General features: G+C 54.5%; 1 protein-coding gene across 5 annotated transcripts; it reads right to left on the reverse strand.

Moving 5' to 3' along the window:
* Nucleotides 1-26631, reverse strand: TYK2 (tyrosine kinase 2). Of its 5 annotated transcripts, XM_037818480.1 has the most exons (26): nt 26551-26617; nt 26035-26193; nt 25769-25932; nt 24299-24505; nt 17398-17521; nt 17110-17257; nt 16694-16857; nt 14654-14987; nt 13880-14062; nt 13640-13797; nt 11297-11405; nt 11007-11199; nt 8299-8402; nt 8013-8186; nt 7805-7892; nt 6619-6746; nt 5580-5715; nt 5339-5493; nt 3951-4101; nt 3397-3494; nt 2946-3138; nt 2571-2689; nt 2279-2451; nt 1999-2116; nt 1057-1167; nt 1-966 (listed from the first exon to the last, which is right to left on the reverse strand). In XM_037818480.1, the coding sequence occupies exons 4-26, from the start codon at nt 24492-24494 to the stop codon at nt 832-834; spliced, it is 3492 nt and encodes a 1163-aa protein (XP_037674408.1). In that variant the 5' UTR covers nt 24495-24505; nt 25769-25932; nt 26035-26193; nt 26551-26617; the 3' UTR covers nt 1-831. The 5 variants fall into 5 exon arrangements, with proteins under 5 accessions (XP_037674408.1, XP_037674409.1, XP_037674407.1 ...); XM_037818481.1 differs by lacking the exon at nt 26035-26193 and having other exon boundaries at nt 24299-24479; nt 26551-26631; XM_037818479.1 differs by lacking the exon at nt 26035-26193 and having other exon boundaries at nt 26551-26631.

Raw genomic sequence — 26631 nt, forward strand, 5'->3', positions numbered from 1 at the left:
TTACAATAGTGTGGAATTGTTTAGTCTGGAGAGTTGCAAAGCACCGAGGTCTCTGGAAGTTTTGCGGGGAAGAGAATTACTTCAGGCCTTTCACAAATATCTGGTTACATAATCCATCTCAAGTTAACACCCATGAAACAGAAACATTTGGCAAACATCAGAATAACAATAGTGATGAGTTTATTAAGCTCTTCCTGTTTGCCAGGCTCTCTGCTCAGCATTTTCCGTACGTGACCTTGTTAGCTCTTTCTGTCCGTCCTGCGAGGCAGCAAGCTTGCCGACCCTTGAATTATAGCTGAGGAACGTGGAAGCCCAGAGACGGGAAGCCACTTATCTGAGGTCACACAGGAAGGAAGAGGCGAAAGTGGCCGAATCTTATCTTTTTGGCACTTGGACCCCAAAGATATAGTGCATTTGGCAAGTAGTTACGGAGTGCCTTCTGTATACCAGGCACTGGTCCAGGCGCCTGCTGGTGATTCACAAGGATGCAAAGGTTTTTGTAGTTGAATGCAGTTTATTGCACTCCCCAGGAAAGCAGACACCGGCCAACCGGCCTTGCTCACCAAGAGCCATGAGCACCACTGTCTCCAGCAGAGAAAATATGAGTCATGGAGCTGGGAAAAGGCGAAAGGATCGTTTTCAAGGGTCTGATTAGGCTCCTGCCCTTCACAGAGGCGGGGACTGCAAGCAGGCAGGCGTAAGGCACAGGAAGTGGGTAAGGCGGCCTTCCCCATCTTGGGTCCCTTTTGGGGTGGGGAGCAGGAGGCCCTCTCTGCGGTACCACCTGGTCCAACCGCCTCTCCCCACCCCGAGCAGAGTCACCGGCCTGCTTCAGCACCCCCCAAACACTGAGGGGGCCTGGTCTTGATATTTTTCCTGGACTGTCTTGAGGAGGGGTATGAGGTTCTGGAAGGTTGGACGGAAGGAGGCCTCCGTCTCCCAGCAGTTTTTCATGAGAAGATAGATCTGGGGAAGGAGGAAAACTGGGGCTGTGGAGGCCGCTCACCCTACAGCCGGATGGTGGGGACGGGAGTCAAAAGTGGGGGGCTGTCTCACCTCACAGGGACACCCCTCAGGCCGTGGCAGCCTGTCCCCTCGCTCCAGCAGCTCGGTGAGCCTCAGCACCGTCATCTGACCCTGGACCAGGCCCATCAGCTCGATGAATTTCTAGGGAAGAAACGAGACAAGCTCTTTCCAAGGGGCAGAGTGGCTGAGCAGTTAGCGTGGTTTCTCATCCCACCTCGACCACTTCTCAGCTGTGTGATGTTGGGCTTATGACTCTACCTCTCAGAGCCTCGGTTTTCTCATCTGTAAAATGGGGTGGTTACAGCACCTCCCGCCTGGGGTTATTGTGAAAGCAAGATTAATAGTTATACCATAAGTAAGTCTGAATCAAGTGTTTGCTATTATCATGAAGCCCCAGAGCAAGTTGTCTTTGCAAGCCCAGAATCATCTTTTTTTTTTTCTTTTTTTTCTATAAGGAAGATTGACTCGCTGTGGGGATAAATCCCTAATACGTTTTTGGCTCCATCTCCCGAGTTCAGGATCAACCAATCACTGTGGCCCAGGAGCCAAGCTGGACCAACAGAAAGTCTTGAGATTTTGGCTGGAGACAGAAGAGCCCTTGGTCCCCGTGGCTGGGGGCATGGGTGTCTGGAGGGCTGGGGGCCATCGCTGCCATGAGAGAAAGGAGCTGCCTGGAAAAGATGACCCCACAAGGGCCAGGAGAGTCGAGAGCTGGAAAGATTGGGAATCCCCAGCATCTGAGGGTCTGGAGTAAGCCGTTGCCCCAGCCACCACTGGAGTTTGCAAAGAGCAGCCAGCCGTTCCTGCTTTGCCTCGGTCCATCTGAGTGGGGTTTCTGTCACTTAGGATCAAAGCCTCCCTGCACTGTGAGGGGCACACTTTACAGGCCACGACCCCAAGGCTGAGAAAGGAGAAGCCACTTCCTGGGGGTGGGAGGTGGGGTGGGGTAAGAGGTAGGGGCCAGGCTCTCACCGAAGGGGGGCTCTGGCTGGAGTCACAGTGTGTCAGTAGCTCATACAGGGTGACCCCGAAGGACCAAACATCAGAGGCGTAGTAGAACTTGCACTCCTTCAGACACTCGGGGGCATACCTGGGGGGAGTCGGCATTTCAGGTCGGGGGTCCAGACCAGGCTGGGGCAGCTCCCCGGGGACCAGGCCCTCCCTGTCATCCGAGACCCGGCCACAGCAGCCCTCTCCTCCGCCCCCCTAGCAGACCCCCCACACACACTCCCTCCACGCCCCGCCTGGTCACCAGAACACGGGGCTGTCCCCGTCCTCGCGCACGCGGTAGTACTCCCGGCCTTCGGGCACGGCCTTGGCCAGGCCGAAGTCCCCGATCTTGACCAGCCTGTCGTTGTCCAGCAGCACGTTGCGCGCGGCCAGGTCTCGGTGGATGTAGCGCTGGGCGTGCAAGTAAGCCATGCCCTGGGGGCGGGGCGGGGGCGGGGCTAACTGGACGGGCCCGGGCGGCGGGGCGTGGCCAAGCGAAGTGGGCCGAGGAGCAGGGGCAGGACAGGTCCCGGGGGCGGGGGACAGGGGCCCACCTCGCAGATCTGCTGGGCGAAGAGCAGCAGCTGGGCCAGGCCGACCCTGTGCCGGGGCAGGTAGTCTCGGAGGCTGCCCAGGGGCACGTACTCCATGACGAGCTGCACCGATTTCTCGCCTGCGGCAGAGAAGGGGCGGGGCCGGAGCCTTTGACCCCTCCCACTCAAGCCCCGCCTCCTGCGGAGAGCGGCCCCGCCCACCGCCCGCTTCCTCTGGTGACTGCGAGGCGCGACACGGGCAGGCCCCGCCCATCCTAGCCCCGCCCCCGAGGGAACCCAGCTCCGCCCCCCCGCCCCCTCCAGGGACTGCGCGGCTTGACCGGACCAGGCCCCGCCCCCCGCCTAACCCCGCCCCCGCGGCCCGGCCCCGCCCACCTGGGTCCTCGCAGCAGCCCCTGTACTCGACGATGTGCAGGTGGTAGAGCGTGCGCAGGATGTCGATCTCGCGCCTCCAGCCCGAGCGCAGCTGGGAGCCGCAGCCCGCCTTGAGGGCCTTCACCGCCACCATCTCGCCAGTGCCGTCGTTGGCCGGGTCGTAGCAGCACAGGCTGACCTTGCCGAAGTGACCCTGGCCGGGGCGGGGCCAGGAGGGTCAGTCCCGTCCCCCCTTCTCCGCCTGGATGGGCCTCGTCTTCGGCTTAGGTGCCCCCCCCCCCCATTTTCCGGGCCCCGTGCCTCAAAACCTTGGCCAGGCTAGGCCCCGTCCACGACCCACCAGGCCCCACCACCTGCACCCCACGAGAACCCACCTTGGGCAGGACTTTCTTTGCCCCCCCACCTCCAGGTGGGCTTTCCCGCCGCCCAGGCTCCGAGGCCCCGCCCTCACCTCGCCCAGATCCCGGACCTTTTTCAAATAGCGCTTATGGAAAACCGTGGGGTCCGGTGAGGGCGAATCCGGGTTCACCGCCGAGACGTCAACAAGATCTGGAAGAGCCACAGAGGGTGAGGCCCGCACCTGGGGGGCGGAGAGGGGGGCAGGAAAGCAGGCGACTGCTCCCCCAGCATCCCATCCCAGAGGTTAGGAAACCCTTTTTTTCTTGTTGGCAACAGCTTGAACATTTCATTTCCTGTCCCAAACACAGAATCCCTGTACAAACTGCAGAGTTGGCTGATCAAAAGGGACATTTGGAATGTTCTGGGGTTGGGTCAAGGGCACAAACATTTCATCTGTGCAGAAAACAAAATCGGAGAGGGGCTGATTTGTTCCAAAGAAGTTATGTGGCTCTCCAAGCCAACGCAGGAGAGGCCAGAGCAGCCACTGGCTCTTAGCGAATTAAAACTGGGCACCCTGTGGAGACCTCAGTTGCCCTGTAGTTGTACGAGCAGGGACCCCAGCCTTTTCCGCCACCTTCCATGCTCCCGGGACTGGGTGGGGCTCACTTTGGGGTCGTAGCCGAGTGAGGTCACGCAGGATGGTGCGGAAGGAGGGCCGCTGGGCCGGCTCGTAGGTCAGGCACTGGCTGGTGAGTGTGGCCAGCTCTGGGCACGAGGGCTCAGGGAGCCGATGCTGCTTCTGGTAGAAGCGCTCTTTCTGCAGGGAAGGGGAGTCACAGGGGTCAGGGCTGCCCCCACTCTGGGGCTGGGGGCCCTTCTCCCCCTGGTGGGGGCAGAGTCAAGCCCTGGAAGCAGCGAGGCTAGATTGGCCCATGCCACCCCCATTTTACAGATGAAGCAACTGAGCCTCTGCCAAGGGGAGACCTTTGCCCGTGGCTGCAGAGCCGGGACTTGAACCCAAGCCCAGCTGCCCCTGCTGTGCTGGAGCAGCTCACACTTGGTTCTCCTGCCCTGGCTTCCACCAGCCTCTATGCCCCAGCCCTCACCTCTCCACCTTCTGGAAGCTTCTGCAGACTACAGATCCCTGAACACACCAAGGCCGTGGCCCAGGCCGTGCCCTCTGTCCACACTGCCCTTCTTACCCCGGTTTACTGGGATCATTCATTTATTGTTTTTTTAATCGTGATAACATGTATTCAACATGACAGTTCCCATTTTAACCAATCCCAAGGATACAATTCAGTGGTGTTAGTTACATTCACAGTATCATGCTATCCTCACCACCATCCATGACCAAATCACTGGGAGAATTCTGAGCTTAGATACCTTGGTGGTTTGGAGCTGTGTATACCCCAGAAAAACATGTCCTTAAACTTAATCCATCCCTGTGGGTGTGAACCCGATGGAGGTAGCACCTTCCGTTAAGGGGAGACTTACTCCTATGATTGGAGTCGCTTACAAGCAGAATGAAAAACAGACAAAGAGAAAGTCATGGAAAGCAAGACGCCAAAATTTAATGGAACCCAGAAGAGAACGGAGAGGCCAGAAGAGGCTGCCATGTGACAGAGGATCCCAAGGATTACCAGCAGCTAGCCCCGGAACGCCAGTCTTTGGGAAGAAGGCATTACCTCGGTGACACTTTGATTTGGACTTCTCCCTGGCCTCAAAGCCGAGAGCCAATGAATTCCCAGTGTTTCCGCCAGTCCAGTGCGTGGTGTTTGTGGGGGGCTCCAGTGGGAGTTCCCCACAGCCTGTGCTTGCCCATCACTGCCCCGGCCTCGCTGCCTGACACTAAAGCTAGGGCTTCCTTGGCTTTCTCCGTCCCAGGCACTACTGATTCCCACAGCCATAGACAATTCTCCCAAACTAACAAATGACCTGAGGATCAGACAGATTAGGCTGTACAGAGAGGCACCAGTGGACATGAAGCTGCCCTCTTGATTCCTTTTCAACGTCCCCTTGATGGGGAGGGCTCAGGGGTCCCCTGGACGTACCTCAGAGGGGCCGCGGCCCTGCAAGGGGGCCTCCCCGTCAAAGCAGATCTCCAGGAGGGTGGCGCCAAAGCCCCACGTGTCGGCCGCGGTGCTCAGGCTGTTGGCCCCGCCAGAGAGGCACTCGGGTGCTGTCCAGGGGATCCGCTCCACCCGCTCTGGGGACCAGAACCAGAGGTCACCGGGGGCGAAGGGAGTGGGGGGGGGAGCCCGCCCCCGTGCCTGACCCCGCCCAGGGCCTCACCTTCCCTGGAGAGGGCAGCCAGGCCCACACCAGGGTCGCTGAGCTTGATGAAGGGGCTCGTGCCCTCCGCCAGCCCTGGCCGTGCCAGCAGCACGTTACGGCCGCAAACATTGCCGTGAACCAGGCGCTTGTCCTCCTGGGGTGGAGTGGAGAGAGGGCGTAGCCACTGGGGGGGTGGGAACACAGAGCCCACCCACCACCCCCAGCCCGCACGGCCTCCCACAGCGGCAGCCTGGTATAAAGGACAAGCACTGTCATCGTGGCAGGACAGCCCTGAGACCAGAGTGGGTCCTGCCTGTCCTCCCAGAGCTGGGGGCCAAGGCCCTTGGCCGGGGACGAAGGGCTGGGGACCCCCACTGCTGGCCTCGAACCCGCGCCAGGCACCCCCTCCCCCAGGTGCCCCCATACTCCCTCCTCCCTTCTCTCCATCGCCTTAGTGAGGCCTTCCCTGACCCGCCAGTTTCAAACTGCAGCTCAACTCCCAACCGTACAGCTCCTGATCACCTCCCTGGCTTTATTTAGTTATTCTTCCCCTTCATTCTTGCTATTTTCTAACTTGTTATGTAAAGCACTTAATGACTGATTCTTGTTTGTCTCCCCCAATTAAAAAGCCAGCTCCCTGAGGACCGGATGTCTGCCCATTTGGTCCACTACTGTGTTCCAGAGCCTGAAACAGGACCCGGCCACAGGGATGCTCAATAAACACCAAACGGACGGATGAATGAATGAATGAATGAATGAATGGACTGGGGCAGGCTCTAGGAACTGAGGTGACTGTAACAGGAGGTGTAGGGGCTGGACGGCAGGGCCCCGGGTCCCCAGGGGAGTTTGGATGCCAGGCCGGGAGAGCTGAGCTGAGCTGTTTCTCTCAAGGGCTATGTGAGCAGAGGAGGTTTGCTGACAGGCCTGGGTGCTGGAAAGATCTCCGGGGGCCAGGGTGTGGACCGAGGGGTGTGTCCAGGCCTCCTCAGCCCAGCGCCCTCCCTACCGCCAGGCCGGGAGGGTGTGTCCAGGCCCTGCGCCAGGCCGCGCCACCCACCAGGTAACTGAGGGCACTGGCCAGCTGCTGAGCCACCGCCACCTTCCAGGCCACCGTCACGTGGCCCCGCTTCCGCCGCAGCCACACGTCCAGGGGCCCGTGCTCCACGTGCTCTGTCACCATGATGTCTGCAAAGGCCCGTCCAGTTCCGGGGGCTGCCTACCTGCCAGCTGCCCACCAGGGGCCAGGGGCAGGACGTAGGGGCTAGAGGCTGGGACCGTGGGGGGCAAGGCAAGTGTGGGGTGTGGTCTGGGGTAGGAGTGAGCTTGGGAAGGGTTTCGGGTACAGGAGACAGGCGGGATAGGCATAAACTGAGGCGGGCAGGGGCTTGGGGGAGGCTGTGGAGTGTCAGCAACAGAGGTAAGGAGGGGATGGGGGGTAGAGGTGGAGTGCCCGGGTGTGTGATGGGTTAAGCTGTGTCCCCCAAAAAGATATGCTGAAATCCCAGCCCCAGCCCCCGTGGCCGTCTCCCTCTTTGTAAACAGGGTCTTTGCGGATGTTATCAAGTCAAGGTGAGTCACAGTGGAGCAGGATGGGCCCTATGGGGGTGTGTGGGGTCGGAAGGTGGGGTCACGGACCAGGCGGTTTTACGGCAGGTGGGGCTGGGCCGTGAGCAGGGATGGAGGTGTGGGGGCTGAGGCTGGGGAGGGTCCGATCTGTGGGGTGTCCCGGGGGAAATGGGCTCACAGGGGAGACGGGGTTGGGCTGTGGAAGGGGCATGGGTGGCAGATGGAGATCGGGATGGAGTCGGGAGTCAGGGCCGAAGGACAGGGTCTAGTCAGGGTTGGGGTGCACTGAGGGTCGAGGAGTAGGGGTATAGCAGAGGTCGGGAGGAAGGTCAAAGGTCAGCAGGCAGCAGGGGTCAAGGGCTGGCATGTATTCGGGGTCAAGGGTTGGAATATATTCAGGGGTGTGAGTTGAGGGTTAGGGTACAGGTGAGGGCCAAGGAGCAGTCGGGGATCGGGGTTTAGTCTGGGGTTCAGTGTAGGTCAAGGGTCAGTTAGGCATCAGGTGTGGGTCAAAGGTCAGGGTGCCGATCGAGGATTTGAGTATAGTCACGGACCAGGGTATAGGTCAAGGGTCAAGGTATAGTCGGGTCGGGGTGTGAGTTGAGGATTGGGGTACAGCCTAGGCACAGGGAGGAAGTGGGGTTCAGCCCCCAGGGGGGCAGGTGGGGTCCACTCACACTCGGAGCCTCGCACACAGACGCCGTGCAGGAAGGACAGGTGGATGTGCGACACCTGGCTCATGAGGCTGGCCGTCTCGTAGAAGGCCTGTGGGGACGGGCCGCTCAGGGAGCCGCAAACCCTGACCCCACATCCCCCATCCTGCACCCCGTCCCCCGGCCCCAGCCCCAAACCCACAGACCCTCCGGGCCAGCCGCGCTCACTCACCAGGGCGATGCCGTGGTGGCCAGGGTCCAGCACTTTCAGCACGACCCGCAGCTCCTGCTCAACGGGCACGGGGGGCTCCCCGTCATCCTCCTGGCCCTCCTCGGGGCCGCCGCCCCCCACGTGCAGAAGCCCCTCATACACGTTGGTCCTGGTGCCCTGGCCCAGGTGGGAGAGCTGGGGGGCACAGTGTTGGATGTGAGCATGGCAGCAGCGGACTTCTCCGGGGCCCCTGCCCCCATGCCCGGGGGTCCCTACGAAAGCAACCCCCCCATCCCCCACCACACACCTGGGTGATCTCGTCCTGGTGGATCTGGTGGAAGCTGAGCTGGCTGAGGTTGAGCGGCCTGGCGCTGTGCCGAGAACCCCGCAGGATGATGAGGTTGGAGGCCTCTGGGGGTGAGACCCCAAGAAGTGAGTGTTAGGGGGTGAACCGTGTCCCCCAGAAAGACACGTTCAGCCAGGTGATTTCTGACAAGGATGTTAAGAACACGCAGCGGGGAAAGCACGGTTTCTCCAATGAGTGGTGCCGGGAGAACCGGATTTCCACCTGCAGAGGCATAAACCTAGACGCCGTGGACAAAAGTTAACTCAAAACGGATCAAGGGCCTAAATGTAACAGCTCAAGCTATGAAACTCTTAGAAGATAAGATAGGGACCCACCTTTATGACCTGGGTTTGGCTATAGAGTCTTAGATATGATAACAAAAGCTCGAGGAACAATAGGAAAAAAAAAAAAAAACGGGCCTGATTAAAATTAAAAACTTTTATGCATAAGAGGAATTTATCAAGAAAGTGAAAAGACAACCTGCAGAATGGTAGAAAACAGTTGCAACCCATATATCGGATAAGGGTTTAATATTCAGAATATATAAAGAACTCCTGCAACTCAACAGCAAAAAGACAACCCAATTTAAAAATGGACAAAGGACTTGAATAGACATTTCTCCAAAGAAGACAGGCCAACGGCCAATAAACACATGAACAGATGCTTAACAACACTAGCCATTAGGGAAAAGCAAATTAAAACCACAGTGAAGTACCCCTTTACACCCACCAGAATGGCTATTAATAAAACACACACACACACACACACACACACACACAAATAGGAAATTGCAACAACTGGAGAGGATGTGGAGAAACTGGAGCTCTAGTGCATTGCTGGTGGGAATGTAAAATGATGCAGCCACTGTGGAAAGCAAGACACAGTTTTTTCAAAAAGTTAAATACAGAAGGACCACTTGACATGGCAATCCTTCTTTGTAGGTATATCCCCAAAGAGAGCGGGAAAAGAGTCCCAAAGAGATTCTTGTACACTAGTGCCCATCGTGGCATTATTCACAACAGCCCAAAGCTGGAAACACCCCAAATGTCCACCAGCAAATGAACAGATCAACAAAATGTGGTCTATACACTTATTGGAATAAATCTGTTTGGCCATAAGAAAAAATGAAGTTATGAGACATGCTGCAACATGGAAGAAACTTAAAAATCTATTAGTGTTGATTAGGTTGGAATCCTTTGACTGATTGTTTCCATGGAGATGACTCAATCAACCGTGAGTGAAATATTTGATTGGATTATTTCCTTGGAGATGTGGACACCAACCATTCAGGGTGGGTCTTGATTCAATCACTGGAGTCCTATAAAAGAGCTCACAAGCAGAAGGAGCTCAGAGTAGCTGAGAGGGACATTTTGGAGACGGCCATTGAAAGCATTCTTTTGCTGATGCTTTGGAGATGCCAGCCCAGAGTCTGCTCTGGAGAATCTAAGAGAGGACAAAATGCTCCAAGAGCAACATTTTAGAGAACGCCGTTTTTGAAACACAATCTGGGAGCAAGCTGACGCCAGCCACATGCCTTCTGAGCTAACGGAGGTTTTCTGGATGCCAGCGGTCTTTCTCTGGTGAAGATATACTTGTGTTTATGACTTGGTTTGGACCCTTTTATGGCTGCAGACCTGTAAATTTGTAACCAAATAAACCCCCTTTATTCTGGTATTTTGCATTAGTGTCGTTAGCAAGCCGGACAATCCTTTAGTGGAGGACAGATAGAAAACGGAGGGGAATGAGAAAGATGGAAGGTTCTAGTTTGCACAGTGATGGCATCTAGACTTCCAGAAGGAAGGGACAGTAAATGGCATTACAACAGAGACCTGAAGATGGAGTGGGGGGGGAGGCATGAAGGACTGGGGAGAAGGGCCCAGCTGAGGGACCCCAACTTGTGAAGACCCAGAATCAAGAAAGTGATTGGGGATTTTAAGGAGGCGAGAGACCTTTGTCAGAGTGAAAGGCCAGGAGGGTATTTTAAGGAGCAGCTGGGATCTGAGACAGTGGCCAGTGAGGACAAAAAGGGGTTTGGATTTTCTCCTAAGAACCAGGGGGTTTCAAGCAGGCAGATGGCAGCTCAGAACTAGGAGCTTATGGTAAAGGCCAAAATCAAGTCTGGCAGCCTGAGGGAGTGACCTGGCCATAGCAGCATGGACTTAAGCCACCAAAAGAAAAAGAAGGAAAAATAGAGAGAGAGAGAGAGAGAGAGAGAGAGAGAGAGAGAGAGAGAGAGAGAGAGAGAGAGAAAGAGAGAGACATTCAAGTCCTAACACTTGGTCCCGTGAATGTGACATTTGGAAACACAGTCTTTGAAAATGTGAAGAGTTAAGATGCGGCCCCGAAATCTGACCTGACTAGTGTCCTTCTGAGAAGAGGGAAATTTGGACACAGAGACACAGACAGCAGGGAGAATGCCACATGCAGACGGAATCAGAGATCAGAGTGATGCAGCCACAAGCCAAGCATAGCTGGCAACTTCCAGAAGCTTCGTAGAGTCCAGGAAGGATCTCCCCTCCAGGTTTTGGAGGGCACGCGGCCTTGCGGACACCTTGATTTCGGACATCCGGCTTCCAGACCAGTGGGAGGATGAACTGCTCTTGTTTTGAGCCATCCAGTTTCTGGTTCTTTGTCCCGGCAGCCCCGGCCCCCGGCCCCCATCGCCTTACCTCCTGGTCTCGGCAGGCAGCAGCGGCGCAGGGGGAAGCAGTGGTCCCCGGCCCGCAGCGAGCAGCCTTGCAGGGCAGCCCGCAGCTGGCGCACGGTGGGGAAGGAGCGGCCCCAGCCCTCCAACGTGAAGGACCCGGCCTGCTGCTCGATGGGGAACTTCCGCAAGTGCAGGCTCGGCGCATGGGGTGCCTGCTGGGGTGGGGTGGCAGGGGTGGCAGTGGTGACGGGGGATGCAGGCAGGGATGCTCCCAGCCCCAGCCCCCAGCTTCCAGCCCTGCCCCAGGCCTACCTGGTCAGTCTGGGCCACTGAGAGAATGAGGCGGGACAGGCGGCTGACGCTCCAGTGGATGAGGAAGAGGCCAGGCTCGGGCCGGAGCTTGGCCAGCACAAAGGGCTCCCTGGGGGGACACAGGGCACACTTGGCAACGGGGACGCACAAAACCCGCCCAGAGACAGAGGCACATGCGCAGCTGGGACGAATGTCAGGCACAGCCGCTCACAGTGACAGTGAGCCTGGATGCACACACAGCCGAGGTAATGCCATCGTGCACATGCCCACTTGCACGGAGACATGGGTACGCGCTCAAGCATGACACCCGCCAGCCGTTCACAGGGTGACAGACAGCCGGGCAAACTCCCAGCAGACTCAGTCACTTACATGGGGACACAGATGTTGGGCCGGCACACAGTCGCTCACACGATGTGTGTACCCCCAAAAAACACGTTAAGTTCAATCCATTCCCTCTGATGAGGCGACTCAATCAGAAAGGGTCTTAATCCTATGATCGCGGTCCTTTCTAAGGAAGATGAAATTCAGAGAGAGAAAGCCAAAGAGGGAGCAGGCAGAAGCTGAGTATCAATGAAACCCAGGAGAGAAAGGAGAGACCATGAGGCGCCACCAAGTGACAAGCTAAGGACCAAGGATCGCCAGCGGCCAGCCCAGAATGCCACGGTCGCCTAGATGACACCTCGGTTTGGACTTTCTTTTGACCTTGAAACCGTGAATGAATAAATTCTCATTCTTTAACCTGACCCGATTCATGGTATTTGTTTGCACAGTTCATGAAACTGAAATACGCAGTGACGTGCAACAGAATGTGTGTCACACTCCCAAAGGACAACAATCACAGATCCGGCTGCTTATCCTGTGTAACGGGCTCGACAGGGGCAGATGTCCCAGAGCCAGAGGTGACAGCTGTCCCCCAACACAAACAGGCACTCCAGGGTGACGTCACGCCAAGGCCCGGATGGCTGCACCGTGGTCTGCAGGCTTCCCTATGCCAACCACGATCGGCACAGCCGGAGCCTTGAGAGGTGAAATCCCCCCCGGGGCTGAGTCCAGTGTCACAGGCAGGACAGGGACAGCCACAACCAGACGAGCTAACAGCTGTGAGCCCTGACCCAGAGGCACACGGGGCCCCCGCAGGCGTGTCTCATGACAAGCCTACACTTCTGGACATTTTTCCACGTCAGCCACCCGGTCACAAGCAGGACCGTTGAGAGGGTGACACACAGGTCAACATACAGCCCCAGAAAAACTACCCTTCCTGTTGGGCGTGCAAACGCATTGATGGCAGCCTCACACACGGCCCCTGGAGCACAAAGACAGGCTGTCACACGGGCTGACAGGCACAACGACAGGCCCAAATCAGGCACTCTCAGGACGGGACTGCCCACACCCTCCCAGGCCCCCGCTCTGCCCCATGCCCCTGGTGCACACGCAGGCATACACACACCACACTCACACACACAGACTGAGGTGTGCATAACATGCACACATGCATGCACACACAGCTGCACACAGCACACACAGGCATCCACATCTGCACAGTCATGCATGCACATGTATATATATACATGCACTCACAATGCAAGTACCACACTCGTGTACACACATGGCACAGTTTGCACATGCATGCACACACATGCACTCAGCACGCATGTGCACTCACACGTGTGCAAACACATTCGTAAGTAGGCATACACACTAAGAGGTGTGCATAACACACACATGCACACACAGGTGCACACAGCACATGCAGGCATGCACACCTGTGCACTCATGCATGCACATGTACATATGTGTGCTCACAATGCAAGCATCACATTCTCATGTACACACGTGCACACACATCACAGTTCGCACATGTGTGCAGACACGCACTCAGCACTAGTATGCACTCACACACATGCACACTCATCCAGAGGTGTGCACCACACACACATGCATGCATATCTGCACACACAAAAGCATGCACACAGACATGCACACCTGCACACTCATGCTGTATACTACATATGGGCACTCACAAGCACACAATGCACACACCACATGCTCCCACATATGTGCACAGTTTATGCACATAACTACGTGAACACACTACATGCATGCTGACCTGGATGCACATACACACACACGCACACACGTGTAAGCCCATGCGCAGGTATGCTTGCAGACATGCCTCAACCTCACACACAAGCACGCACTACACACTTGCACTGAGACACGTACACACAGATGGCACACTCAGACGTGCACACACACCATGTTCAAGCCACCATCCCTAGAGCCCTGTCCAGCTGTCAGCCTCGGCGGCTGCTGCTCACCCCACCCGCTGCACCCAGCACTCACAGCAGGGGCCCGTGGATGCCCTCCTGGACACTCATCACCAGCCGCGGGGGCGCCACCTCGTGGCACAGGTAGTGGCTCGAGTCGGCCGTCAGGCGGAAGTAGCCGTCCACCAGCGACACCAAGGACAGGGCTGCTGCCCGGGAAGGCAGGGTCAGCTCCTGCACACGGGAGGGGATGTCAGGTGGGTGTCGGGGCCAGAGTGGGGTCCCCCCCAGCCGAGTCCCCCACCCCAGGCCCCACCAGACACTTGTTGTCCTGCCGGTGGATGGTGACGTGGTGCTCAGCCAGCACCACGTGGGTGATGTCCTGGAAGTCGCAGAAGTAGGTCCAGGGCGGCTCCTTCGAGCTCTCCGCCGGCTGGCCGCCTGCCTTTTGTGCCTTGGCTTTCTTCCCCAACAAGCTGGCCCGGGGATTCCTAGAACCCTGGAAACCCAGCACAGAGAGCAAGCGGATGGAGCGGGGAAAGACAGAAGCCCCAGGGACTGAGGCCCAGGGTCACAGGTGGGGCAGGGGACCCACCCCCAAAGAGTCTCCAGGGGTGCAGACCCCAGAAATCAGGTCTGCAGGGGACAGGTAGACAGAGGACAGTCCCCCAAGAAACAGATCCTGGGACTATTATTCAGCCTTTAAAAGGAGTGACGTTCTGAACCAGGATACAACATTTGGAAGAACTTCAAAGAAGTCAAGACGGGTGAAAGAAGCCAGACACAAAAGGACTAACATTATACAAGTCTACTCATATGAGATAACTAGCCCAGGCAAATTCGTAGAGACGGAAAGTAGATTAGGGGTTCCCAGGGGCTGGGGGGAAAGGCAATGGAGACCCAGTGCTTTACGGGTAGTTTCGATTTAGCAAACCAAGGAGCCCCCAGGACTTAGGGCTGGCTGCCTTGCCTTCTTTGCCCTTCTAGAAGCCTCCCAAACCATGAGCCCATAAATTCCCGTGAAGCCCGCCAGTCCTGTGGTCTCCGTCTCAGCAGCTCTGGCAACCTCGGCCAGGGGCGCCCCGCTCACCTCAGCTGGCACTGGCCGCCACTGGATACCCCCGACGCCGGTGACCAGCACCTCGTGGGTGTGGGGCCCCGTGGCGGACACGGGCACGGGGTCCCCAGGGGCCTGCCCGCTGCCCCGGAGGGCCAGGTGGCGCACGGGCACGCGCTCGGCGCCGAAGCGGGGCGCCAGCCGCTCGAGCGTGGCCAGGTACTTGACCATGACCAGCTGCTGGGAGAGGCGGCCGGGCCGGAAGCTTCGCAGAAACCTGCGGAAGATGCTGTGCAGACGCAGGCGGGTGAGTGCGTTGTGCTGCCGGATCTGCTGCCGGAAGGAGCGTGGGATGCAGTCCTGGAAGCTGTGGGGGCCACAGGGGGTGCGGTCAGGAGCCTGGGGGGTGGAGGAGGGCAGGCCCAGCTGGGTGACACAGGGCCAGTGGCTTAACCTCTCTGAGCCTTTGGAAAATGGGCTGCATGGGAAGTGAGGGGTGAGGGGCGTGGGGAGAGAAAGAACACAAAAAAAGGGCAGCACGGGGAGGCCGGGGATGGGATGGGGGGTCCAGGGCACAGAACTCCAGAGCAGACTGTGGGGCTGGCACCCCAGCTCTTGAGCAAGCCTTCCTTAAGCTCCAGAAGGCTCAGTTAGTTGCCTCTTGCCTCATCTGCAAAATGGGGCTCAAACTCCCCAGCTCTAAGGCTGTTGAGAGAATTAAATGAATGATTACGTTCAGGTGCTCAGACTCTGGATGGGCCAAGACTACCTGTGTGTGAGCTGTTATTATTATGGGAGGCATCGCTATTGTTTTTGTGGTTACCATCACAATCATCGATCAAAGGCCCAGCTCTGGGAGAACCGCTCGTGCCCTCAAATCCGTTCCCTTCTCCCTGTTGCCTGCCTGGCGCTTAGGTGACAGGTCTTGGTGGCTGACTCAGTCTTCACTTCCCAAGCTCTCTCTCCTACCCCTGTGGCCAGAGGGATCTTAAAGCTCAAGGTTCTAAGGGCCTCCTGCCCCAATTCCAATCGTTCCAGGGTTCCCCGGTACCATCCGGAAAAAAAGGCCCCCTGATGAGGGCCTTACAGACTCCTGCAATCTACATCCTACTTTAGTTCCTCTGGAAACAGGACTTTGCTGCCTTCTGCCTCTTGGCTGTCGTATATGCTGTTCCCTCCCTCTAGATGAAGCTTATTCCACCTTTGGGTCTCAGCAGAGAGGTCACCTTCCCTGAGAAGGGGCCTCCTCTGGGTTTCCCTGTCGCTGCCTTCATCCTCAGGAGTGACAATGCAGCAGGGACTGAAAAATATGTGCTTCACAAAGAGCTGCTGGCCCTTTAAGACCCAGCACCCATGCTGCCTCCTCCAGGCAGTATGCCCTGATTGCTCCAGTCCTCACTGCAATGCAGGGGTTCACCAAGGCTCTGTCGTTGACTGGCTCCCAGCTCCCCAGACTCCTGCCTCTTTTCTTCTCTCAGATTCTAACAATTTCTCAAAGCCAATGGGCTCTGAGGATCCACCAAGTCCCCACCTGCCAGCCCTCACCTCCTCCCACTCTCCCCCCTCACTGGCTCTGCTCCAGCCACGCTGGCCTCTGCATGGCTCCTCCAACACATCAGGCACAGTCCAGCCTCAGGCCCTTTGCACTTTGTGGTTCCCTCTGCTTGGAACACAATTCGTCCAGATGCCTTCCTCTTTCGCTTTCTTCCAAATCCCTGCTCGAATGTCACCTTCTCAGTGAGCACTTCCGGGGCTCCCCTATTTTATATTATAAACCCCTCGCTCCCTAACATTCCCCTTCCCTCTTTCTGGCTTAATTACTGACTACCATCTAAAACACTACACATTTTGCTTTCTTGTTTTATTTATTGTCCGTCTCCTTCAAGCGATGGGGGCTCCAGCCGGGCAGGGATTTTTGTTTGGCTTGTGTATGCTGGGCCCTCACCCCCTAGGACTTGTGTCTGCTCTGGGAGGTGCCAGCCATAGGTTTGCAGAATGAATGGAAGTGGGAAACAAGGCCGGACCGCTGCTGGTCCCCCAACACCCGGTGCCCCCTGCCCCGTCCCCAGCCACCTGATCTTTTTGGCCACCTCCTCCAGGGGGACGCCACAGTGGAGAGCCAAGTGGTAGAGGTGCAAGAAGGCCATGCCCAGACTCTCGTTCTTAAAGTGGTGGATCTCCTCATCGCTGGACAGCTCCCCCAGGGACACCACGTCGTTCACAAACTCGTGCTTGCCCTGGGGAATGGGGAAGGGCCCATGGTTTCCTGAGAAGGCCAAATACACAGTGTGCACGCCTCCCCTTCCCAATCTTTTGCCCGTGGCAGACATCGCTAATCAATCCCGGCACGCTTGCCCATGCAACCCGGAGGCCCAGAATCCTTTGGTTCGGGCAGCTAAAGGGTCCCAGGGGGCACGAGTGGAGAGCTGATGTCTATGCTGAATTGGGGAGGGAAGCGGAGCAAGTCCCCCACCAAGCCCTGCTCACACCTGCTCAAAGAGGTACTCAAAGGAGGCCGGGTCCAAGAGTTGCACCCCCTGCTCTGCCTGTTCTGAGGAAGCATCAGCCCCTGGGGGCCTGCAGCGGTGCACAGCTGGCTCCTGCGGATTCATGCCGTGCCAGTTCCGGAAATAAAACCTGCAGGAGAGGAGGGGACAGTGCTGGGCCCCTCTGAGTGTCACCTCACTCCCCTCTGCCTAGAGGAGGGAGCTGGGGGTCGGCGTGGGCTGGAGGGGACGGCACAAGGGGGACAAGCCTTCCAACAGGCCTCTGCCCACCTCAGGCGGAAGTGCAGCATCAAGCTGGCGTCTCTGGGGACTTCCAGAACGTGGTTTGGGGGCAGCCAGACTTGGGCCTGGGCATCGAAGAGGGCGAAGAGACTGAGGCAGGGCGGAGTGATGCCTGGAGCCGGGAAGGAACGATGTCAGGAGTTGGGTCACCTGCTGCTGTCAGCCCCACGGTGCCTGGATCCCGTCTCACCTCCCACGCCCTCCCTGGGCCTCCTCCCCTGCTTCCAGCTTTGTCTCACGCCACTAATGGGGGCAGAAGACTATGCAGTGTGTTGACCAGGTTGTGGCCTCACAGGAAAACTACATTTCCCAGCCTCCTCTGCGGCCAGGATGGGGCCACTGGGTTGGTTTCTGGCCAGTGGGATGTGGGCAGAGGCCACCAAGACATTCTGCTGCCATCTTCCCTGCCCTAGGGATGCTTTGGCCAGATGGCGAAGCTACAGGATAGAGGTAAACTGTCTGATCCGCATTAAATTTTAGATAAATCTTAAAAAATCTGAAGCCAGGATATTTGGGAGGAGGGGAGCTTGCTTGTTACTGCAGCAAAACCTATGCTAGACTGACTAATGCAACTCTACAAACCACCAGCCCTCTGCCAAGTCTCTCTCTGCCCTCTAGGCCTGCAGAAACATCCAAGTATTTCCCAGATGTTTTACCCTGAACATCTCAGGCCCCCATAGATGTAACTTGTTCTAACTGATCTCATCTGCACTTTCCGAACCTGTCTGCTCTAGTTTGCTAATGCTGCCGTTTGCAAAACACCAGAGACAGATTGGCTTTTATAAAGGGGGGTTTATTTGGTTACATAGTTACAGTCTTAAGGCCATAAAGTGTCCAAGATAACGCATCAACAATCAGGTACTTTCACTGGAGGATGGCCAATGGCATTCGGAAAACCTCTGTTAGCTGGGAAGGCAGGTGGCTGGTGTCTGCTCCAAGTTCTGATTTCAAAATGGCTTTCTCCCAGGACATTCCTCTCTAGGCTGCAGATTCTCAAAAATCCACTCTCAGTTGCTCTTGCGGCATCTGTCCTCTCTTAGCTTCTCTGGAGCAAAAGTCTGCTTTCAAAGGCCATCTCCAAAATGTCTCTGTAAGCTGAAGCTCCTCTCTCAGCTCCTGTGCATTCTTCAAAGTGTCCCTCTTGGCTGTAGCAAGCTTGCTCCTTCTGTCTGAGCTTATGTAGTGCTCCAGTAAACTAATCAAGGCCCACGCTGAATAAGCAGGACCACACCTCCATGGAAATTATCCAATCAGAGTCATCACCCACAGTTGGGTGGGTCGCATCTCCATGGAAACACTCAAAGAATTACAGTCTAATCAACATTAATATGTCTGCCCACACAAGACTGCATCAAAGATAATGGTGTTTTGGGGGACATAATACATCCAAACCAGCACGCTGCCCCTGCCAGAAACTTGATCCTTATCCTCGGCTGCTCCCACCCCCTCCACATCAAATTGGCCACCAAGTCCTGCTCTTTCTGAATCTTCCCATTCTCTAGGACCCATCAACTTCCTTCGAAACCAAAGCCCAGCCTCACTCTAGCCTCCTGGCTTATCTCCCAGCCTCCCGGCTTGCCATGACTCCACAGGCCAGCTGCCCAAGGCATCTTTGTTTTTACCCACATCATTTTAAATATTTATCTAAAATAGGCCATACAGAATAGTTTATAGAAACCCATGCACTAGTCATCAGAAAATGAACTAAAACTTGGCAGATACAATCGAAGCCCCTGTCTACTCCTCCTCCTTTCCCCACCCTTGAAGAGGTACATGCACTCCAGATGACAGGTGTAACTTTGGCCTGTTCCTTTTTCCTGGCTGTATAGTATTCCAGTGCTCAGCCATACTGCAATTCATCTGTGCCTTCTCTTACTGATGGGCTTTGAGATGGTCTCCTGTTTTTCACAATGATAAACGGGGCAGCTCTGACCATTGCTATATGTGTCTACTGGAATATATGAGCTCAGGGCCTGTAGGGTGCACATCTAAGAGTGGAACTGCTTGGCTTCGGGAAATGCACCTTTCAGTTGTGCTGCAAGATGCCAAGTTGCTCTCCAAAGCTGCTGCTTCCAATAGCATTGTCTCCTGCAGGAGAAAGCCTCTGAGCCAGTTTGGATGTATTATGTTCCGCAAAACGCCATGTTCTTTAATGCAGTCTTGTGGGGGCAGATGTATTAGTGTTGACTAGGTTGGAATCCTTTGATTGATTATTTCCATGGAGATGTGACTCAATCAACTATGAATGAAACGATTGGATTATTCTCATGGAGATATGGACCCCGCCCATTCAGGGTGGGTCTTGATTTAATTACTGGAGTCCCATAAAAGAGCTCACAAACAGAAGGAGCTCAGAGCAGCTGAGAGTGACATTTTGGAGACGGCTGTTGAAAGGAGACTTTTGCTAATGCTTCAGAGATGCTAGCCCAGAGTGTGCTTCGGAGAAGCTAAGAGAGGACAAAACGCCCCAAGAGCAACATTTTGAAGAATGCACAGGAGCTGAGAGAGGAGCTGGAACACAACCTGGGATCAGCAGACACCAGCCACGTGCCTTCTCAGCTAACAGAGGTTTTCTGGACGCCATTGGCCTTCCTTCAGTGAAGGTATACTTGTGGTGATGCCTTAAATTGGACATTTTCATGGCCTTCACACTGTAAATTTGTAGCCAAATAAACCCCCTTTATAAAAGCCAATCCATTTCTGGTGTTTTGCATAACAGCAGCATTAGCAAACCGGAAAAGCCCCCCTTTTGAGACAACATCCTTGTGGTGGTTTGCAACTGCAAGTACCCCAGAAAAACATGTTCTTAAACCTAATCCATTCCTGTGGGTGTGAACCCATTATAAATAGGACCTTCTGATGAGGTGACTTCAGTTAAGGTGTCACCCACCTCAATCAGGGTGGGTCTTACTCTTATGACTGGAGTCCTTTATAAGCAGAATGAAATTGACACAGATAGAGAGAGGAAGCCACAGGAAGCAAGAAGCCGAAATTTAATGGAACCTAGAAGAGAATGGAGAGGTCAGGAGACGCTGCTAGTGCATTGCCATGTGTCAGAGAAGCCCGAGACCAAGGGTCACAGGCAGCCAGACCCGGTGTGATGGTTAGGTTCATGTGTCAACTTGGCCGGGTGATGGTGCCCAGGTGTCTGGTCAAGCAAGCACTGGCCTAACCCTTACTGCAGGGACATTTGTGGCTGGTTAATAAACCCGAAAGCTGGTTTTTTAGATCATCAATCAATCGACTGTATCTGTGGCTGATTACATCAATGAAGAGCTTGCCGTCCATAATGAGAGAATTCAATCAGCAGGATTTAATGGATTCAGTTGAAGACTTTTAAGGGAGAAGAGAGAGAACTTTCACTTCTTCAGTGAGCCAGCCTCTCCTGGGGAGTTCATCAAAGACCTTCGTCAGAGTTCCCAGCTCGCTGCCTGTCCTACGGAATTTGGACTCGTGCATGAGACGGTTTTATAAAATCTCACATTTGCAGATATCTCCTGTTGGTTCTGTTTCTCTAGAGAACCCTGACTAATACGCCTGGAATGCCACAGTCTTCGGAAAGAAAGCATTGCCTTAAGGATGCCTCAATTTGGACTTTTTTCTGGCCTTGAAACTGAGCTGTTAAATTCCCATTTTTTAATCAACCCATTGTGTGGTATTTGCTTGAGCAGCCAAGGAAACTGAAAAGATCCTTAAGAACCATTCTTGGTTCTGGTAATGGATGGAGGTGACAGTAGTACAACATTGTGAAAGTAATTAATATCACTGAATTATATATTTGAAAGTGGTTAAAATAGGAAATTTGAGGTTGTATATACGTTACCACGATAAAAAATATAAAAACCACACAGAACTGTACAATACCAAGAGTGAACCCTAATGTAAACTGTGGACTTGAGTTAAAAACATAATTATAATAATATTGGTTCACTGATTGTAACAAATGTACCACACTGTGCCAGTTTGAATGTATTATGTTCCCCCAAACATCATTATCTTTGATGTAATCTTGTGTGGGCAGACCTATCAGTGTTAATTGGATTGTAATTCTAAGTGTTTCCATGGAGATGTGCCCCACCCAACTGTGGGTGATGACTGTGATTGGATAATTTCCTTGGAGGTGTTGGCCCCACCCATTCAGGGTGGGTCTGAATTAAATTACTGGAGCACTATATAAGATCAGACAGGAGCAAGCTGCTACAGCCAAGAGGGACACTTTGAGGCATGCACAGAAGCTACAGATGAGAGACAGTTTGAAGACGGCTGTTGAAAGCAGACTCTTGCTCCAGAGAAGTTAAGAGAGGACAAATGCCCTAAGAGCAACTAAGAGTGACATTTTGAAGAGGAGCTGTGGCCTAGAGAGGAACGTCCTAGGAGAAAGCCATTTTGAAACCAGAACTTGGAGCAGACGCCAGCCACGTGCCTTCCCAGCTAACAGAAGTTTTCCGGACACCATTGGCCATCCTCCACTGAAGGTATCTGATTGTTGATGCATTACTTTGGACATTTTATGGCCTTAGGACTGCCAATCCATTTCTGGTGTTTTGCATTCTGGCAGCATTAGCAAACTAGAACACACACTAAGGTAAAATGTTAATAATAAGTAAAACTGTGTGTGTGTGGGGGGGGTATTTGGGAACTCCATACTTTTTGCATTATTTCTTTTTTCTGTACACCTACCATTGCTCAAACGAACGAACGAATGAATGAATGAATAAAACCAATCTCACTCTCTGGCATAAGCCTTCTATGGCTCCCCGTTTCCCCCTGAGAAATCCTGCCCCCCAGCAAGGAGTAAGCACAATCTGTTATGTTCTGGTTTCGATTCTTACTTCCCCTTTTGAGCTCTCAAAACTGACACTCTGGGCACTCTGCAGAGCTTCTGCTTCCTCAAACCAGACATGCTCTCTGGGCCTTCTGTCCCCCTGCCTGGTATGTTTCACGTCATCCAGCAAACCCGGATGTGTCCTTGCATTACTGACCACGGACAGGACAATATGAAGGTGCTGTGGAAACTCACAGGAGGGCCCTGACCCAGTCTGGGGTGGCAGGTGGGTGTCAGAGAGGGCTTCCTGTAGGAAAGGACCTGTGAGGGCAGGTCCCTCAGAGAGGCCTTCAGACTAAATTGCACTTCTGAGTCCGTCTATAGCAGACTCTCTATAATACTTGTACTGGTTTGTACATATTATGTTCCCCAGAGAAAGCCATGTTCTTTGATGCAGTCTTGTGGGGGCAGACGTTTTAGTGTTGATTAGGTTGGAACCTACTGGTTCAGTGTTTCCATGGAGACGTGACTCAGTCAACTGTGGGTGAGACCTTTCATTGGTTTATTTCCATGGAGGTGTTGCCCCACCCATTTAGGGTGGGTATTTATTGGATCACTGGAGCACTTTAAAAAGAGCCATACAGGCAGTGACACAGAGCAACTGAGAGTGACATTTTGAAGAGGAGCTGCAGCTAAGAGAGGACAAAACACCTCACGAGCAACATTTTGGAGAACACCATTTTGAAACACAACCTGGGAGCAAGCAGATGCCAGCCATGTGCCTTCCCAGCTAACAGAGGTTTTCTGGACACCACTGGCCTTCCTCCAGTGAAGGTACCCGATTGTTGATGCCTTATCTTGGACACTTTATGGCCTTAAGACTGTAACTTTGTAACCAAATAAACCCCCTTTATAGAAGCCAATCTATTTCTGTTATTTTGCATAATGGCAGCATTAGCAAAGTGGAATACTATTACAGGCTCTGGCTCCCCACTGCCCTCAGGAGAAAGTCTAAACTGAAACTCCTTTTTCTGGCATTCAAGGCAAAGTAAGGTCTGGCCCTGGATGACCCTCCCACTCATCTCCCACCTAGAGGTCACCCTTGCCCCCCCCCCACCAAACACACACACAGTCTATCTTCTGTGCAGCAGCCTGAGCTGGGCACATCCCTCTTTGCTCAGCACCCTCCAAAACTTCACCTCGCTCAGAGTAAAAGCCAAAGTCCTCCCTGTGGCCCAGAGGCCCCGCAACTCTGCCCCGTCACCTCCCCTCCCTCACCTCCTCCCATCTCCCCCGGCTCACTCTGCTCCAGCCACACTGGCCTCCTCACTGAGCCTGGCCAGTCTCCACCCCAGGGTCTTTGCACTTGCTACCCCGCTGCGGCTCATTACCCTCTTCCCACAGATAGCCCCATGACTTCCTCCCTCACTTCCTTAACTTTTTTTTTTAACTTTGTATTTGAAATGATTTCAAACTTGAAGGACCATTGCAAAAAAAAAACAACAAAAAACCCATGCAGAGAACTCCAACACGTCCCCACCTCAGATACTAGGAGCCAGCAACTTTTAGCATTTTGCCGCAATTGCCATATCGCCCTTTCTATCCATCCGTCCGTCCATATGTCAGTCACCCACCTACGCTTCTGTTTTCTGGACATGTGATAGGAGGTCGTATCCATCGTGCTCCTTGATCACTTAACACCTCTCTGCACATTTTCTAAGAACAAGGAGATTCACTTACACACCCACTTTAAGTGCAATTATCATGTTCAAGAAATTTAACTCACTTCCTTACGTTTTGTTCAGATATCACCTCCTCAGGGATGTCTTCCCTGACTACCCCCGGTAGAAGGGCACCTCCCACCCACAGCCCACCGCATCTTCTTTCGCAGCTTCATTTTCTCCATGAAAAATTTTCATTATCTCCTTTGGCCTCCCATGCAGTTTCCTTATTTATTGCCTTTCTTGATCTCTTCCCCACCAGAATGTCCGCTCTACAAAAGCAGGGCTTTGGGGCTGGCGCACAGTAGGTGCTGACTGGATGTCGGCTGAAAGAACGGACAGCCGGACAGCTGGATGGAGCCCAACGGCTGGCTTGCACCTCGTCCCAGCGGCCCAGACTCACCGATTTTGCGTGCGACTTGGATGCAGACATCTTCGGCGGTCAGCGAGGCCTCGGTGAACGTGACCCAGGACTCCCCGCCGCCGGGGCCGGCCCAGTGCAGAAGGACCGTCAGGCCTCCCATCGCGGTCGGGGGCTGAGCTCCATCTCCATCGGCCTCGCTGCCCTGGGCGGGGGCTCCCCACTGGCACAAAGGCATGGTCCTGACAGCTGGCCCGGTGGGTGAGGGGCAGCACATCAGTCCCCCCGATCCCAGCCAGGAGGCCCCAGTTAATGCCTCAACCTTCTGCTCCTCCAGCTGAGGCCCCACGGAAGATTCTAGGTCCCCCTGGCACCCAATTTCCCCCATCCCAGCCTTGGTTTCCACATCTGTTCAAGGGGCTTGGGGGAATGCACCCCACCTATTAAATCATCAAATCTGCACCAAAATAAAAATCCCCTCTAACCCCACATCCCCCCAGATAACCAGGCAAGATGATGTGTCATACAGACCTGGGGAAAATACTCGGAAACCATGAATCCGATTAGGGTTTAATTTCCAGAATATATACAGTACTCACTCAACTCAACAAAAAAACGATGAACAACCCAATTTAAAAATGGGCAAAGGCGTGGAACAGACACATCTCCAAAGAAGATACATGAATAGCCAATACGCTCATGAAAATATGCTCAACATCATTAGCCATTAGGGGAATGCAAATCGAAACCACAATGAGATACCACTCTGCACCCACAAGCATGGCTATCAATCAAAAAAACAGAAAATAAATGTTGGTGCGGATGTGGAGAAGTAGTAACTCTGGAGCACTGCAGGCGGGAATGTAAAACGGTGCAGCTGCTGAGGAATACGGTTTGGCAGTTCCTCAGAAAGTTAAACACAGAATTACCATATGACCCGGCAATCCCACTACCACGCATATACCCAAAGGAACTGAAAAGTCGGGACTCAAATAGATATTTGTACACCACTGTTCACAGCAGGAGTATTTATAATATCCAAAAGGTGGAAGCAACCCAAATGTCTGCCAACGGATGACTGCCTAAACAAAACGTGGTCCATCCATACAATGGAATATTACTCAGCCTTAAAAAGGAATGAAGTCCTAATGTAGGTGACAACATGGATGAACCTTGAATACACCAGGTTGAGTGAAACAAGTCAAACACAAAATCAAATACTGTCTGATTCCACTTATATGAAATATCTAGAATATGCAAATTCATAGAGACAGAAGTAGGCCACAGGTTAGGGGGAGGAGTGAAGGCAGAAGGGAAAATGGGGAGTTAAGGCTTAACAGGTGCAGTCTCTGGTGTGATGGGAAAGTTTTGGCAATGGATGGTGGTGACGGGGGCACAACCACTGTGAATGTCATTACAGCCACTGAAGTGTCACTTGAAACTGATTAAATTGGGGAATTTTATGTAGTATCATGTTACCGCAATCATAAAAACAAAGAGTGACAGACAGACCTGCGGGAGCGTCCTGGCACTTCCTGGGTCAACTGCAGCAAGTCACGGGGCCACCCCGGGCCTCAGTTTCCCCACCTGGACAATGGGGGTGCTGGGGGCGTGGCCATCCAAAGATGGCTGTGACGCTTCAACACAGATCCGCATGTCACACATTCGGCGGAGGCCTTGGCACGGGGGTAAAAAAAATGTGATAAAAAACAAGGATACAATCACTACGATCGGTTTCACGGTGGTGATGTTTTTCTCTTTGGGGACATGAGTCCTACCTCCACTGGGAACCCAGACCAGCCCCTCCGGTGTCCCCCCACAATCCAGTCCGGGAACGTTCTTCTGGAGAGGGGTTCAAGCGTCCATATCACCAGGGAGGTGGTGGCAGCGAGTCCCCCGGGGTTACTGATTTAAGGCAGTGATGGGGAAAGAGCAAGCTGCAACCAAGTAACCATGCAACCGGGTGAGGCAGGGACAGCGCTTGGGAAAGTGCTTGGCACAGGGCCTGGCACGCAGAAAGCGCTTAATAAACGTTATTATCTATTCCTGATTGAGAGGCAACCCCGGGGACGGGGATTCTTGGGGTGCCACACGGCCTCGTTCCTCGGCCCCCCCCAAACCCGGAGCTAGCGCAGAGGATGGGGTCTGGGGGAGGTCTGCCCCTGGGAAGGCTGCACCCCACACACACACACACGCACCCACAAACCCCGACCCACCAAACCCGGCTGGCGGCCGCCAGGAACCCACTGCGGCCAGGGGCAGCCAGCCCCCCGCGCCCCCAGCCCCGGACTTACCCTTCCCGGGATTCGGCCTCGAACCCGGATCCCCGCCCCGCCGGCAGCCGCTGCCCGTTCGCCGCCGAGACGCCAGTTCCC

Source organism: Choloepus didactylus, chromosome 25, assembly GCF_015220235.1.
Source record: "Choloepus didactylus isolate mChoDid1 chromosome 25, mChoDid1.pri, whole genome shotgun sequence".
Classification (NCBI taxonomy): Eukaryota; Metazoa; Chordata; class Mammalia; order Pilosa; family Megalonychidae; genus Choloepus; species Choloepus didactylus.

What these genes read in the sequence shown, in the direction of transcription:
- TYK2 (XM_037818479.1), bottom strand. Translation starts at nt 24,494, where the DNA reads ATGCCTTTGTGCCAGTGGGGAGCCCCCGCCCAGGGCAGCGAGGCCGAT. An exon ending in TTGAGTACCTCTTTGAGCAG is followed by an intron (nt 16,858 to 17,109) that starts GTGTGAGCAGGG and finishes CCCATTCCCCAG; the next exon opens with GGCAAGCACGAGTTTGTGAA. An exon ending in GGGGACAGCCCCGTGTTCTG is followed by an intron (nt 2,117 to 2,278) that starts GTGACCAGGCGG and finishes GACTCCCCCCAG; the next exon opens with GTATGCCCCCGAGTGTCTGA.